The sequence below is a fragment of the Euwallacea similis genome, chromosome 20 (genome assembly GCF_039881205.1).
Source record: "Euwallacea similis isolate ESF13 chromosome 20, ESF131.1, whole genome shotgun sequence".
NCBI classification, from domain to species: domain Eukaryota; kingdom Metazoa; phylum Arthropoda; class Insecta; order Coleoptera; family Curculionidae; genus Euwallacea; species Euwallacea similis.
The window spans coordinates 616,018-631,022 of NC_089628.1; the positions used below are offsets into that span (position 1 = coordinate 616,018).

At 33.1% G+C, this 15,005-nt stretch overlaps 2 protein-coding genes across 3 annotated transcripts; both read left to right on the top strand.

The window, feature by feature from the left end:
- Positions 1 to 445: 445 nt before the first annotated feature.
- Positions 446 to 2,109, top strand: asrij (OCIA domain-containing protein asrij). Its single transcript, XM_066400010.1, has 6 exons — positions 446 to 602; positions 664 to 784; positions 1,266 to 1,446; positions 1,501 to 1,652; positions 1,715 to 1,832; positions 1,889 to 2,109. The coding sequence occupies exons 1-6, from the start codon at positions 528 to 530 to the stop codon at positions 2,004 to 2,006; spliced, it is 765 nt and encodes a 254-aa protein (XP_066256107.1). The 5' UTR covers positions 446 to 527; the 3' UTR covers positions 2,007 to 2,109.
- A 4,226-nt stretch (positions 2,110 to 6,335) lies between these two features.
- Positions 6,336 to 14,961, top strand: LOC136415677 (proton-coupled amino acid transporter 1-like). Of its 2 annotated transcripts, none has more exons than XM_066400388.1 (9): positions 6,336 to 6,489; positions 9,901 to 10,002; positions 10,626 to 10,760; positions 11,498 to 11,648; positions 13,108 to 13,317; positions 13,376 to 13,648; positions 13,707 to 13,885; positions 13,936 to 14,111; positions 14,308 to 14,961. In XM_066400388.1, exons 2-9 carry the CDS (start codon positions 9,902 to 9,904, stop codon positions 14,553 to 14,555), a joined length of 1,473 nt encoding a protein of 490 aa, XP_066256485.1. In that variant the 5' UTR covers positions 6,336 to 6,489; position 9,901; the 3' UTR covers positions 14,556 to 14,961. The 2 variants fall into 2 exon arrangements, with proteins under 2 accessions (XP_066256485.1, XP_066256484.1); XM_066400387.1 differs by lacking the exon at positions 6,336 to 6,489 and adding an exon at positions 7,232 to 7,424.
- The last annotated feature ends 44 nt before the right edge of the window (positions 14,962 to 15,005 follow it).

Here is a 15,005-nt window from a genome sequence, read left to right on the forward strand (position 1 = left end):
TTGGGTTGGATAAATTCATTTAAAATCTCTTTTCAAATCTAGTTGATAGATGGCGCCACTTGTATCTTATGGAGATACAAAAAAAACAATGTTTTTAATGCTGATAACTTTAACATTTTTCAAAAGACTGGTATTGCTAACCGTTTTCGACATATTTTCATGATTTAGAATGACAAAATCAAGGAACGAAACAATTTTGATTCAAAACTTGAAATATGTATTATTGGTGTAAATGACCGACATTTTGAAAGTTTCCTTAAGTTAGCTTTTTGTAATTTTCAAGATATATGTGACGCTGTTATTTTAAATAAGAATTTGATTGATTTTATTAAAAAATATACATTTACTCCTTCCACCTAAAACAGTTAGTTTATCTGGTTGCCTACCAGTACCAGCCTACAACTCAAGTTTATTGAAACTTCCTATCTAACCTTACTAATTTTTCCATAGGAAAATAAAATTAACTGTGACTTTCTCGATTTAAAATTTCTAATATTATAGCAAATCCAACTTAAATAATTAAAAACATGATAAATTCAGGCGAGGAGCCAGAACGAAAGACTCCATTTCCGGGCCCTAACGCCCAAAGGCGTCCCCAAATTGTAAGTGTACACCTTGAATCACATCGGACTTCTTACTCAAAGTTTTCTGTTCAATTTTCAGTATAAATTCACCCAAGATGAGCTTAGAGTGCTTAAGGAATGTAATAAGGAAAGCTTCTACACGAGAAGTTTGCCATTTAGTTTTGTTTTGGGTGGGCTAACATATTATGGCCTTCAAATAGGTACATTCAATCAATGTTTACAGTTTACTTGAGGGTGAAGTATTTTCACAATATTACTTATAATTTATTGTAAAGTTGAGATTATAATATTTAGGTATTAAGCAAGGTATTAAAGTCTTTCTAGGATTATGAAGTACCTATTTGATCTGTCTTGAACGGTTTATTTTCGTTAATAGAATTTTCCTTTTGATTTGTGCAATTTGAGTTACAATTAGTTGCACAACTAATATTACTCATAAGTAAATTTTGGTATAAGTCCTTAAACTTTTAATGCTTGTGTTTTATTATAACTAAAATCTAAGTTTAATGTTTATGTACTGCAGGAGATGGGACACTTTGACCCTTTCATATGTAAATTCAATGCTTATAAATACCATTTCATACAAGTGCCTACACATAAAAATCTATTTTTAACAAATTAACTTAATTTTTGCGAATAGAAATAATAAAGATAAATTTTCTCTCATTATAAATTCCTAAGGTTACCTTACCAAGAACCCTAGATTCGGAGTATACCCCAAAATAGGAGTTGCCGTAACAGTAGGATATTTCCTGGGGAAATATTCATACCTTCAAAAATGCGCTGAGAAATTCATGGCACTGCCAGACAGCAAAGTTGGTAGAGCTTTAAAAGCACAGAGATTGGGAATTCCAGAGCAAGAGTAAGATTTTTTATATAAAGGCTAAGAATCAAATAAAATCCATCCACTTTTCAGGGAAGATCAAATTGAATCACCCTTTTCCATTAGTCCCTTTGGGGGAGTATCTGATAGTTATACTGATATTCCCAGCGCCCGTAAAAACTATGATTATGACAGCAGACCGGTCCCTGAAGGGTTAGACGATTCCTTTAGGCCCTCTTTAGATAGTAAATAATTATTTTTCCTTTAATTTCTAATATTGTTTGACTACAGTAGTTATTCAATATAGATCCAATAATTTTGCATCAAGAAGAAATGCCCCCAGAACAGAAACATGTGTCAACCTATGATGAACTCAGGCTGAAAAATCGAGAAGAATATGACCAAAAGAGGATTCAGGCCTATAGGTGGGTATAAAAACCTAGAAACAATAGTAGATTTTTCTATTCTACATAAACTTCAGGCAGTCTCGAATTCCCTCAAGTCAAGTAGGAGCAAGTCCTCCCCCTCAAGAGTTCAATGATGATTACAAACCGGCTCAATCTGGATCTAAAACCAAATACGGAGATGTTTGGGGTTAATTTGATGCAATATGATGTTGTGTCCGTAGATTGTGGCAAGTTAGGGCCTAAATATAGAATTTTTAGCAGCCAAGTATTCTTGTATATATTAAGAATTTTTTGAGACATTTGCCAATCTAGAATTTGTTGAAAAAAATAAAATGTTTGGTTTTATTGTTATGTAATTATTTACGCATTAATGAAGAAAACATACTTCACGTATTTAAGTATCTACTTATAAGCGATAAGCGACACTTTACCTTTATCAACATATGCATACATATTCAATAACATCTTAACAATCAACGATCTAACAGCTATGGAGCTTACATATTTGATACATATTTAGATTTTTTTTACCTAATTTATTATAGAACATAAAATTATATAATTATATTTGCTTCGCTTTACAAATCGACTAAAGGAATGTCAAGGTAAACCACAGTGCAGCAATTTTTAATTTTTTTGTCATAATACACGAGAATTTATAAGGAAAGTATTTGCATAACATCAAAACCATTGGAAATAAAGACTTAAACTACCCAAAGTTGTATATCAGCACGAAAGAGTGGTAGCAACATATTCCTGATGCTAAGACATACAAACAAATTCTAATTGTTTGTAAAATCCCCAGGATATGATTTCCCTTGAAATATTTATAGATACTAAATCAACGTAAACGTCCCAGTATTTATGTGTTTTTTCAAGTCCTGACACATAAATTGCACTTAACTATTTGTTAGAAATCGGTCTTTAATTGGTGTAATTATTGCACATTCCTACTTAAAATTCAAGCTACATATGTTGAGTACTGCAAGAAACTTTTGGGCAATCTAATCACTAGGAAATAGGAACTTGTGCTATGTACCGGTAGATACAAGTATCTTCCGCAATTGTCTTTGGTTGTCGACCTTTAGATAATTGTAACTCATCAATGTTTGTTGTACGCTAATTAATAATAGTCAACAATAGTTTGTATATATTGTTAATGAATCTGTGGGCAAAAATGCGAAGGACACATTCATCAAACTTAACCAACCAAAGAATGATGGGTTCGGTTAACCGGTACGGCTGATTCACCTAATGAAAGCTACGTAATACTTCACATTTAAATAGGCATAGATGGATGGTTTTGGATTCATCTAATCAGTTTTGCATTAATTTAATGAACAACGCTTCAGGAATTTGCATTAATTACAAAACTGGTTGGGTCCAGAGGAAGGATTTTGTATACAAAAAGTTTGGATGCACAAATGGTTGAACGTAAACATAGCGAGGGCTTCCCAGTGAGTCCCCTTCCGTTATTTTTATCGTAGACGAGAAATTTTAAAACTTCCTGCTATTTTATCTGAGAGGAATAATTCCTATATCTCTACTGGGCAATACCCAGTGGCAAATCCTGCCGATAGGTTTTTATTCGAGTTTTATTTGATTGAAAAAGCATTTGTTATTGATCGTCTTTAAGGCCAAATTACAAAAGTCTTATCAAATTGAATTTCATGTTAATTTCCATAGATACTTTTAAACAGTGTGTAGCAGCATTTATGGCTGTTGTCAAAATTAAGAACACATTGATAATTTAATCCGTATTGGGTTTTCCGGAAAAAGCGTATGTATGTAGGAAATTGGTTTATTCTTACTTAACTTAATTTCAGAAAGTGGGTTTTACTGTCGTCATTATTATACACTTATATTGTGTAATTTTTATGCAAAACGGGCGGTTTTCTAGTCCTCAATTTTTTAATAGAAAAATTCCTCTTAATCAATTTAACCTTTGAAAAAATCCAAATTATTTAATTGAGTGGATAAGCAATGTTCTTTGAAAAATTTACTCATTCTACTGAGTCGGGAAGATTGCATTGGAATTACCTTAAATGTACAGTTGTGGTTAAAATAATAAAAGTGCGAATGTTAAATTTAAACTTTTTATTCTAGTATTTTAAAAAAATGAATAACACAATCAAATTTAATATGGTTAACTTTGCACAATATGTATTGAAATAAGAACTATTATAGAAGAACCCATTAACTTAGTATTCTGGAAAATATCACAATTAGTTAAAAACTATGTGCTTTTTTCTGGTAAAAAAAAAGAATATCTTTCCTATCACTAATCAATTAAAGCTATGATTCCTTAAAACAACTTTAAAAACGTAAAACACTAATACTTAGTAGAATATCCCTTTTGTTTAATGACAGCTGTGCATCTCGTTGACATAGAGTCTGTTAATTTCTGGCAATCTTCAACGGGTGTAGAATACCAAATTTTCTTAGTTTCTTCCCACAAGGTTTTTTTGTTAGTAAACCTGTCTTTTAAATACTTTCAAAGGTTTTCTATCGGATTCAAATTCGGAGATTGCAAGGGCCATGGCAACACTTCAATTTTGTTCCTCAGAAATCACTGTTTCACTACTTTGGCAGTATGTTTCGGGTCGTTATCTTGCTGATAGATCCATTTTAAAGGCATATTCATTTCTGCATATGGAAGCATAATTCTTTCTAATATTTTTATGTAAATTTGTTGGGTCATAGTGTCTTTAATCCAATATAGTGAACCCAGTCCATTATAGGGAAAACAACCCCACATATTAATATTTTCGCCGCCATGTTTTACTGCTCCCAGTGTATATCGAGGATTCAGTTCTTCCTTCTTTTATCGTTTAACATACTGTTTCCCATCTGATCCAAACAGATTTATTTTTGTTTCATAGATATATGAAATGAATATGTAAATAGAATATTTTTCCAATTACGGTTTTGGTTTCAATTAAGTTAGATATTTTTTTAACTCAAATGTGGTACTTTTCTTGCAACTCTTCCATGAAGATTCATCTCTCCCAAACGTCTCTTTATTGTCCGTGTGCTGATTTTTAAGCTCAGTTCCCGTTTAATGCCATACGACGTTGAGAATGGGTCCTTTATCGCCTCTCGTACAATACGTCTATCAACAATTTTGCTTGTTTTTCTTGAATGATCTCTCATTTCTGGTGAATCTTCTTTTAAGTTTTGTTCTTCAAAACCCTAGCTATAACACATTCCGATCGCTGAAATACTTGAGAAATAAACTTATAAGTTTTGTTTTGGCTTCGTAATTTCAGTATTAGACGCCTTTCTTCTGGAGTGTAGTACTTTGCGCGGTTCATTTTAACGTTCAAAACTATACTGATCCATGAAGAGTTTAAAGGGTTAATATACAAAGATTAACCAAAAGAATTCAACAAGCAGCAAAAAAAAACAGATAACAAAATAAATAAATAGGTGTCTGGTATTATATTCAATTTGCAAAGGAAAAGATGTGGTATTAATAGAAATATTATATATATGTATACGGATTAATACAATTATGCCAAATTAAATTATTATAATTTTCCAGTAACGCTTTACACTCTTATTATTTTGACCACCACTGTATGTGTAAGCATGATGTTAAGCGACCCTCAAATATGTATCATCTAAATACATACTATAATGAAATATGGCTGAAGATAACTTTTTCCTTTTTTATTTTTCACTTTTTCAGTTCTCTTCTACATTTTTTTTTAAGTAACCCCGTGTAAGTTAGTACAAACTTATTTGTACTAACGTTTTTCTCTTTTATGTGAGAATTAAAGTTGTTATTTCTGCCTTGATGAACTATCCTCGAGTTTGCTGTAAACTAATCCTTTTTACTGGAAAAAAGTGTAACCTGAACAATCCTTTTGATTTTTTTGGCAAACAAAAAGCACTTTCTCCCACTGTTCAAATTTGATTAAAACTAAATGCCTTTCTGGCCAGTTTTTTTATCTGATTAATAATCGAATTAAAGGGAACTTGATTATGTATAACGTATCCTTCAGGTATGATACTATAATTAAATATTCATGTTTAACAAATTAATTCAACACAAATATTTCTTTCGAGAAATGTTTTTTTTTCCTCAATTGATACAAATCTCAATTTAAAGGTTCGCCTTTGAAGAATGCTTTTCTTGAATAATTTATAAACTAAGTAGAGTAATATAAAGATTTGAATTTTGCAAATCATATTACTGAAATCTGGGTTAACAAGTCTGATATTTATCTTGCACTTGTAGGTCATTCTGAGAAGCTGTTATAGGCGTATTTGTTCAATTCTTCCAAGGCTATTTATGACGTCCAGAAACACATCATAATGTGCCATAATAAATATGTTGTTTTTTGAGGTTTTTTTCAACACTTTTCATGCTATTCAAGTACCTTCCAAATTATGTGCCTCGCATTAAAATTTATCTCTGTATGATTTTCGGTAATAATGAAATTAGTAGTACCATTCAATCCGGATCTAGTTAGAAGGAGGGGGAGGTTCTGACGTAAATAATCATTGAGTAAGAAGATTGTACAACGCTTAAAGTGACTGAAAAAAGGTGCGAACGAGTTCAGTTCAGCGTGAGAACCACTGAGCAACCAACTGCTTTATTTCAAATTCGCCGGTAGTATTGGTACCGTCGGGTTCGCGGGTTATAGTACTTTAATATATTTCAGTACAGGTATGTTTATAAATAAGGCTCCTGAGCGATTAGCTGGTTAGCAATTAAATTTATCAATTTCACTCATTACAAAAATGTACTTCATTTTTTTAAGCCTTTTTGTATTAAAAACAAAAATATAAATCATAAATGAAAAAATCATTATCTACACGTATTTTGTAAAAATTAATACACTAGTTTGTCAAAATTTTGATTTAAAAATCCGACAAACTGAAAACAGTCAAAGACAAGGTGGCATCTTGCATGGATATGGGCACTAATTTAAGAAGTCTTTATCACTGGAAAAATAGTGCCTGGAAGACTCAAAACATTCAGAACTTCGCATCATTTTTTATTCGCCCATTGTTTCTTATATTTGCCAAGAAACAATTTGCTAACGAGCAAGTCATTAAAATTTTATGAGATTTTATGCTCCTTTAGGCTACCTAATCGATGTAAATCGACTGTAAAATCAATTATTAAAACTTAGTAGTTAGATGATTATGAGGCAATTTCCACTTATTGATCAATATACACATAGATATCAATTCTGATAATCAAATAATGTCAAGCCCTTGAATCTTCGTTTACAATAGCCTATTCTTGTGCAATTAATTACAGGACATCGAGATAAACTGTAGTTGATATGTATTTGCGGTGTATAGGTATTGTTGGCCAAGGTCCGCAGACACTTGTATTGATTGTCGACCTTATCATACCAAATAAATCTTTTTTTTCTAAACTATAAAAATTTTACTTTATATTTGTCTATTGAAACTTTAGTTGTTCTGCGCCTTTGGCCTTAAACTGAGCATCTTTAGCAGAACAATTTGTGAGCTATATGTATTCCTTTTCCGAATTTGGGCCCTTTTTGAGCAAAATTGAGTTTTTCCATAAAAGTGTTTATTATATTAGACAGTGGTTTTATTTGGACTGATCGAGAGGCACTATAGTGTGTAAGTTACCAGCGAATGAAATTTTTGTTAGCCACGTGGGCTTCGAAATGGAAAATTTCCACTTACTTTGTGTAAAGAATTGTCACTTTTTTAGCATTCAAAATTATTTTTGCTCATATTTTTAGCAGGATTTCATGAAAAGCAACAGAAAATCAATGAAAGAAACACAAAATACGAAACAGAATTTCCATTTTATATCCCAGTTATATTCAAAACTAACGAGACACAGTGATTTTGTTTCAAAAAAAACTTAATCCGTCTCTGAATGTTTTTTTTTTCAACTTTTCACTCAAAATGGTATATTACGCGTATTTTCTTGACATAATTTTATGAATCAAAAGTCTTTAAATTGATTTAGTTTTGTGTTCTTTTTCTAAGGTTTTTTATTTTAATGAAATTTCGACAAAAATGTTTTCATAATTTTTAATGGTTTAAGTTTTAAAAGCAACATCTGATTTCAGTTTAAATTTTTAGGAGTCAGTCTTGGTCCATTCTTGGATGAAACAACGAATTTGATTTAATCGCGATTCATGTTAACATTTTTTCTTCAAATTTGGGTAAAATATAGATACACCTCTTTTGACCAGTTTTAAGATAAAATTAAGTTCGAGTTAGACTAAACCAAAAAACTAGGCAAAATTAAAATTTTGACCGATTTCAACATTTGCAATTAAATAAAAAAAAAACACGGCTAACTTGAATTAACCAAAGGTGAGCTGATTACTTTTGATAAGGACCAATTAACTTCTAATCCCAGTTATCTATACTTCAGAAGAGTTAAAAATTCGGCCAATTCAGTTACAACCCTGACCTAATTAAACCTGTTCTAGCCATGTTTAGTCAAATTACCTGAGGGTCAGATTAGTCTAAAATTTCCCAAAATTCATCATTTCATGCAGTTGTGACCTAAATACCAATTTGAAAACATATGAAAACTCAGGTTTACGAATATTTAAAGTTTTTACATTATTCCTTTAAGATGAAGATTGATACTTGGTATTTCGCCCACTTGAAAGGAATGTGGCAGAAAATAAAACGTATAAGTTATTGCAGCGGAGGACGTTTTAATACTTTGTTTAATTAGTAAATACATTTATTTTTAACAAAGCGAAAAATGAATATTTGTCCCACAGCTTTCCACTAGAGAAGTGATATCTCCAATATTGCATAGTTTTTTGATGCTGCAACTTACTGGAGGAAAAGAGCCTCAACTCACTTTTGAGTATCAAAGGTTTCGCAAAAATTATACTAAATTCCTCATTAAAATTAAAATATAGAAAGTCAAAACTCCAATTATTCCAACAAATTAGAATAAAAAAGAAATTGGATTTTTAAGTAGATATGGTTCCTTCAGATCCCAAATTTTTTAGAACTAGAACCTTTTGTGTATTTGCAAATATTTAGACAATTTTTATAGCTTTCCAAACCTCTCTTAAACGCGCCCTTCCAGGTCAAAATGAATATAAACAATAGCTTTTTCCTCATTTCAAACTTTCGATATGTCTGGAGAACCTCTGGATCAATTAATCTCTCCACGGCAAGTAGATTCTTATGATTTTTGTTGGACATGCAACGACCAACTATTTCTAGTTTGATTGTTAGCTAAGTTGAGAAATTACTGTAGAAAACCAAATTGAACCTACATCAACACGCCTATCATTAACCCACTTTCAAGATTCTACGGCGATCTTCGTTTTCTTCGTCTCAATTCAAGATTCTTTGCAGACGTCACTTGACCGAGCTTTGAATGATTAATGTGTTCAAGTAATGACACCATTTTCCTGTAAATTAAAATATGTCTCAATAGCTTTCCGAACGTCAATGCGCCTTCATCAATTAATTTCCCTTCCTTATGTAACTTTAATTATGTTTTTATTCGAAAAATATGACGTGCTTTACACTCTAATCTTCAATTTCTGCTTCAAAGCAGGTAGCAAGTGACGCCTATAATACACACCGTAATAAGCAATAATAGCGATAAAAATTGAATTCCTAATTAGTTGCACACACCCAATTTCTTGCGGTTTAGGCCCATACGTGGGTAACATTACTCCTGAGCTTTCAAAGCCACAAATTTAAATTATTTTCTCAATATACCGAAACAACTAAATCGGTTTAAGTTATTGCCGGTTTAGGTTAACAATAACTGTAGGCTTATCATGTAAAAAACATTCTAAAAAAAGCGACACTTGTGTTAATTACAAGTAACGGGTTTCGCCTTAAGCAAATGCACCAAGTTGCTTTCCTTGGCAAAATATCCTTGCCATTTCAATGCTGGTCTTGATAGGACCATATAAGTACACGATTTGAATTAATAAGACCTCCTAATTGTTTACATAACCATGTAGATTTGCATATCAAGGAAGTTGCAAGTGCATACGAAAGGTGCCCAAAAGAATTGCATTTAAAGCAACAGCTTAATAATTAATAAAAGTTTCGGGACGCGCCTTGATTTAGCATTGAATTGATTTTGCAGGATGGAGTTGCAAAATAACCAGACTAAGATTAACATGGACAATGGCAAGCAACAGCCGCAGCAGTGGTACGGATCCAAGACGAGCTGTGACTCTGAAAAAAGGTAAGCAATTTGCAAGGATAAATTTCTTCTTACAGTAGCATTGAAATGCCCCTATAATTTCTAAAAAACGATTTTGCCGTTATAATTTTCCAGTAGAAAATCTATTTTCAATCGGTTGATATGTTGCAATAAATAACTGTGGTTTTTACTGAGTTTAGCTGTATTGTTTGCAGTAAATTAACCGTAATATTAAGGCTAAGGTTGCAGGATTGCGTGGTCCGATTCGCTTCGCGATCAAGCCATTCCCGTGCTCCAGAAGCTAAATTAAAATCCTGTTAATTGTTGCAGTAAACGTTTAAAACAATTAATCGAGATAGGTCATTAAATTCTGTGGAATAGATACACCGTTTAATTATTATATTTTGATTTTCAATTCAAGGTTAAAAAGGTGGACTTACTTATTGCGTAAGTGGAATGGGTGCGACAGAAAGTTATGCGCATATTTGTAAGATTGTGTGGACATATAGAACATTATGTGGAAAGGGGTCTGGGAATGCTAGGACTCAAAATTTTGAGCCTCAAAGTAGAAGATTAATCCTCCTAGGAGAAAATTTCGAAAGCGAATTTATCGTTTCTCATGGTTGTTTCTCGCTTCATCTCACTAATTTGTATCCTCATTTCAGCAATTGCGATTCGTTCATGGCATATCAATCAAAGGACCCAATTATTAGTATTCCTTTGGAAAAAGTTCCTAAGAAACAAAAAGTACCTGAAAGCGGAGGTCATGGCCATGGAATTCCTGTCGAGCATCCCACCTCGTAAGTATTTGAGTTAATTTATTGTCATCACACTACAAGCCTCAGTAAATGAGAAAATTACAATTGAATATCTGATGTAGTAACATTTAATACAATAGCGAATTTTGTATGAGCAGCAACAGAAAGTCATGATTTACTGAGAAAGTTGAAATTGATTTCGTTCTGATTTTTGAATCCTAGAAATTTCATTTCAAGCCATTAAAAAACGTAAGATCTCGAAGTCAACAAGATTTCGGCCATCGGAACATCCAAAACTTACAATTTTGAAGTTACAAAAATAAGTATAATTGGGGATCCTTGAAGTTTTGAAAATTGCATCTTAATTTTCGATGGCTGCAAGCTTTTAAAGATTCCATGTCAATTAGCCCTTCTCCCTCTTTTTTTATTGTGTTTCGAGAAGTTAATTGATTTTTCATTTGAAACTGAAGAATAGATGAACTTCAAAATCAAAGGATCTGAACGTGAACCCAATGATAGTCTCAAAAACTCTACCTGGAATTTGGATAATCCCGAAAAGTTTCAGAAAACCCCGTGAAAGTTTGGTTTGAAAAATTACATAATGGAAGAAATATGTTTCTTCTCGGGTTGCGTTAGTAAAATTCCTCCCGCATTGTAATGCAAACTATCTTGTGTGTCAATTAATTATCATCTTGCTGCAAATTTCCTAAAAATTTGTCACCATTCCTCCCGATAAAAACTTCATTATTTTTAAAGCAAACTAATGAATTTTTTTTTAGCTATGCAGAAACCCTAATGCATCTGCTCAAGGGCAACATAGGGTCAGGCATTTTTGCCATGGGTGATGGAATTAAAAATGCTGGCATAATCCTAGGTCCCATCGTAATATTGATTTTGGGAATAATCTGCATCCATTGCCAACATCTTTTGGTAAGTTAAGTAATTTAATAGCCTTGGTCTTTATGTAAACAATGTTATGGGATAAAATTGTGCTCAATACGGAGATTAATAATTAATGTAAAGCGTGTATGTATGTGTTATTAGGGCAGTCATTACATCGCCCACATTTGGCCAAAACAGGATGTTCTCAATCTGGGCTCCAACAAATTCCAGAAAAATTCGTTTTGTGCTGCTCTTATCGTGGCTAATTGCCGATTTGTCCTCTAAAATCCCTCATAACGATTATGCAGCTGAAGCTATATAACACTAATTATATTGAATTATTGTGGTTTAGCAATAATGTCTAAGTACCCGTCATTCTTACTGAATAAGATCAACTTGATTATTGTTTCAACCGGATGAAATTAGTAAACATTCTTCAAATATCTATGTGGTTGACTTATGTAAATTTGGCCGAGGTACGATATTTGAACTTGATTATTCAAATGAAGAACTTTTCAAGAAACTAGTTTTCTTTGTTTTGTTTGTCTGATAGATTCCTCTTTGAAGGATCGTAAGTAGTTTATTGATCTTAATAAAGCTAAATGTTTAGTCAGCTGATTTCTCTTAAAAACCATGCAAATTTTTGTTTTTAGTTGACTCGGTCAATTAGCGGAATTCCTGAGAAATTGGACATTCCAATTTCCCATTGTTTGAAATGGTAAATAAATGTTTAGCAAACAACCGGCTTTGGTTTGCAAATCCTGGTGTTTTTGCATTATCTTGTAATGAATCTGGTAATTAATTGTTGAGTTGGATGCAGGTGAAAATACCGTAAAATAGGTAGAATTGCCGGTTTTTGAGGATAAAACACAAAATTAAAATATAGTTGAAATTAATTAACGATTTTATTAAATTTCCCGGTATTTCCCGGTACCTTCATTAAATATTTTAGTTTGCATTTTTTCACAATTAAATTTTATTTGCAGACTTCCCTCAACCATAAAATTAAAAAAGAAGAGTGCCCAAGCCACATCAATATCTTCCAGCCTCTGACGCTTGGGAGAGAATCCCTCCCCATTTTTTCCAAAAGGTTAATATGAGGCTATGCCAGTTCAAACACTGAAAGTTTAAACATTATCTCTCCTTCAAATCCTTAACTTTTTGCAATAATTTTTGAAATGAAATAATTTGCTTTTTTTAATTTAATATTTTGGTTTGATGGCTGTCTGTGTCGCATCAATAGATTTCCAGCTTTTAGAGGATAAGAATGGATTTCTCATGCAAGTGATTTTCCTCAGGGTCGATTTTGAATTAATTTTTATTGGACGGCAACATAGTTATGTTAAAACCTTGAAATTGCCTTAGAATGTGGATTATACCGAATCGTATTAGTAGTAATAGTGAAGCTGAGGTTGAAACGATGAAACCCATCAGAATTATTCGCCTTTGACAATTTTACGAGAAACGAAGACTGTATAACTGTCATTTACTCATGAATAATTTTCAGTTAAAAGCAGCCAGAAATCTGAATGAATACAAAAAATTGGAAGTCAGCCCGGATTTTGCCCGTACCGTGGAACTTTGTTTCGAAAACGGACCTTCACGGATACAGGGTCTGGCAAAAACTATGAAACGACTCGTCAACTTGTTTTTATGCATCACACAACTCGGATTCTGCTGCGTCTACTTCGTCTTCATCTCTGAGAATGTTAAGCAGGTATTCAACGATAATTTAAAACCCCAATTCCTCTTGAGAATAACTGCGTGTTTCTTAGGTTTTAGACTACTACGGTTATGTATTGGACGTCCATCTACACATGGCAATCATTCTTTTACCCATCTTATTGACAGCCCTGATCAGGAACTTGAAGTACCTCGCGCCATTTTCCACCTTGGCAAACATTTTAATGTGCGTTGGAATCATCATCGTTTTGTATTATGCGTCGCAAGACGTCCCTAGCATTTCTACTAGGCGCTATATCGCTGACTGGCAGCAGTTGCCTCTTTTCTTCGGGACTGCTATTTATGCCTTCGAAGGCATTGGCTTGGTAAGATTTTGGTTGTGTCAGACCTAAAAAAGTGAAGTTTATGGAAAAATATTTTCAGGTTTTGCCTTTGCAAAACGAAATGAGAAGTCCCAGGAAGTTCACGAAACCTGCAGGAGTGCTGAATCTCGGCATGGTGCTCGTGACAATCATGTACTTAGTTGTTGGATGTCTTTCCTACCTCAAATACGGAGATGATATTAAGGGCAGCGTGACTTTAAATCTGCCCCCATATGAAGTGTAAGCATTCTAAGGATTTTTCATTCTAGAGTGCTTAAAGTTTGTTTCAGGTTAGCTCAGTCGGTGAAAATTATAATCCCTTGCGGGATTCTCTTGACCTATTCCTTGCAGTTCTACATTGCAGTTGACATCCTTTGGCCCAACATTTTGGCCTATTTAGGTCCCAACGTGAAATACCCAGTATTTGCTGAGCTCACTTTCAGATCTCTGCTAGTTTTATTGACTTGTAAGTTTTAAGCTATTGTTGGAAGTATTAGGTAATATTAAATTTAAACCAATCGCATTTCAAACACGGCCGGTAATCTTATTTGGCGAATTAACAGTTCTTTACAATACTTCCAATAATTACTGTCTTCTGGATACGTTGACCTCCATTATCTATTTTTTACCGGTTACTGTGTAACTACAAAATTCTCTTACAGTTGTCTTGGCAGAAGCAATTCCATTCCTAAACCTCTTCATCTCCCTAGTCGGAGCAGTTAGCAGCTCAGCTTTAGCCCTAATTTTCCCCCCAATATTGGACATTGTGAGTTCCACCACTTTCGGACAACTGACCACTTTTGCGACCGTAAAGAACGGCGCCATCGTCCTAATTGGAGTGGTTGGAATGGCCACTGGCAGTTACGAAAGCATCTCTGCGATAGTCGAAGCTTTCAGCAACAAGAGCTAAAGAGCCCAAAACGTGACCTGGGATTTTTTCAGGGCTAAGGCCCTCTGTCCGCCCGTTTTAGGGCAGGGCAAGTTGCTGGAGCTAGTGCACCAGCAAGAAAGAATTGTTGCTTTAAAGAATTGACTTACTCATTCGCGGTATTTTCTAAGTTTAGTAGAATAATTTCGATTTTAATGTGATATTTTGAAATATGAGTGATTAGTCTCAACGTGCCTGTTTCATTTTCTGAGTTTAAGAAACGTTATTTAACTGTATACAAGATTTTTTCAAAGTTTTATTAGACTTCTCATTACAATTTGTGATATTTTCAGTGGGGTTTTTGTTTCTGATGGGTAGTTGCAATAGATGTTGTTATGAAAGTATTATAGTTAATAAATCTTATAGTTTTTCTGACACATGAAGACAAGTTTTATTTTCAATACGTTTATTTTCGAATTTCAGACAAAATCA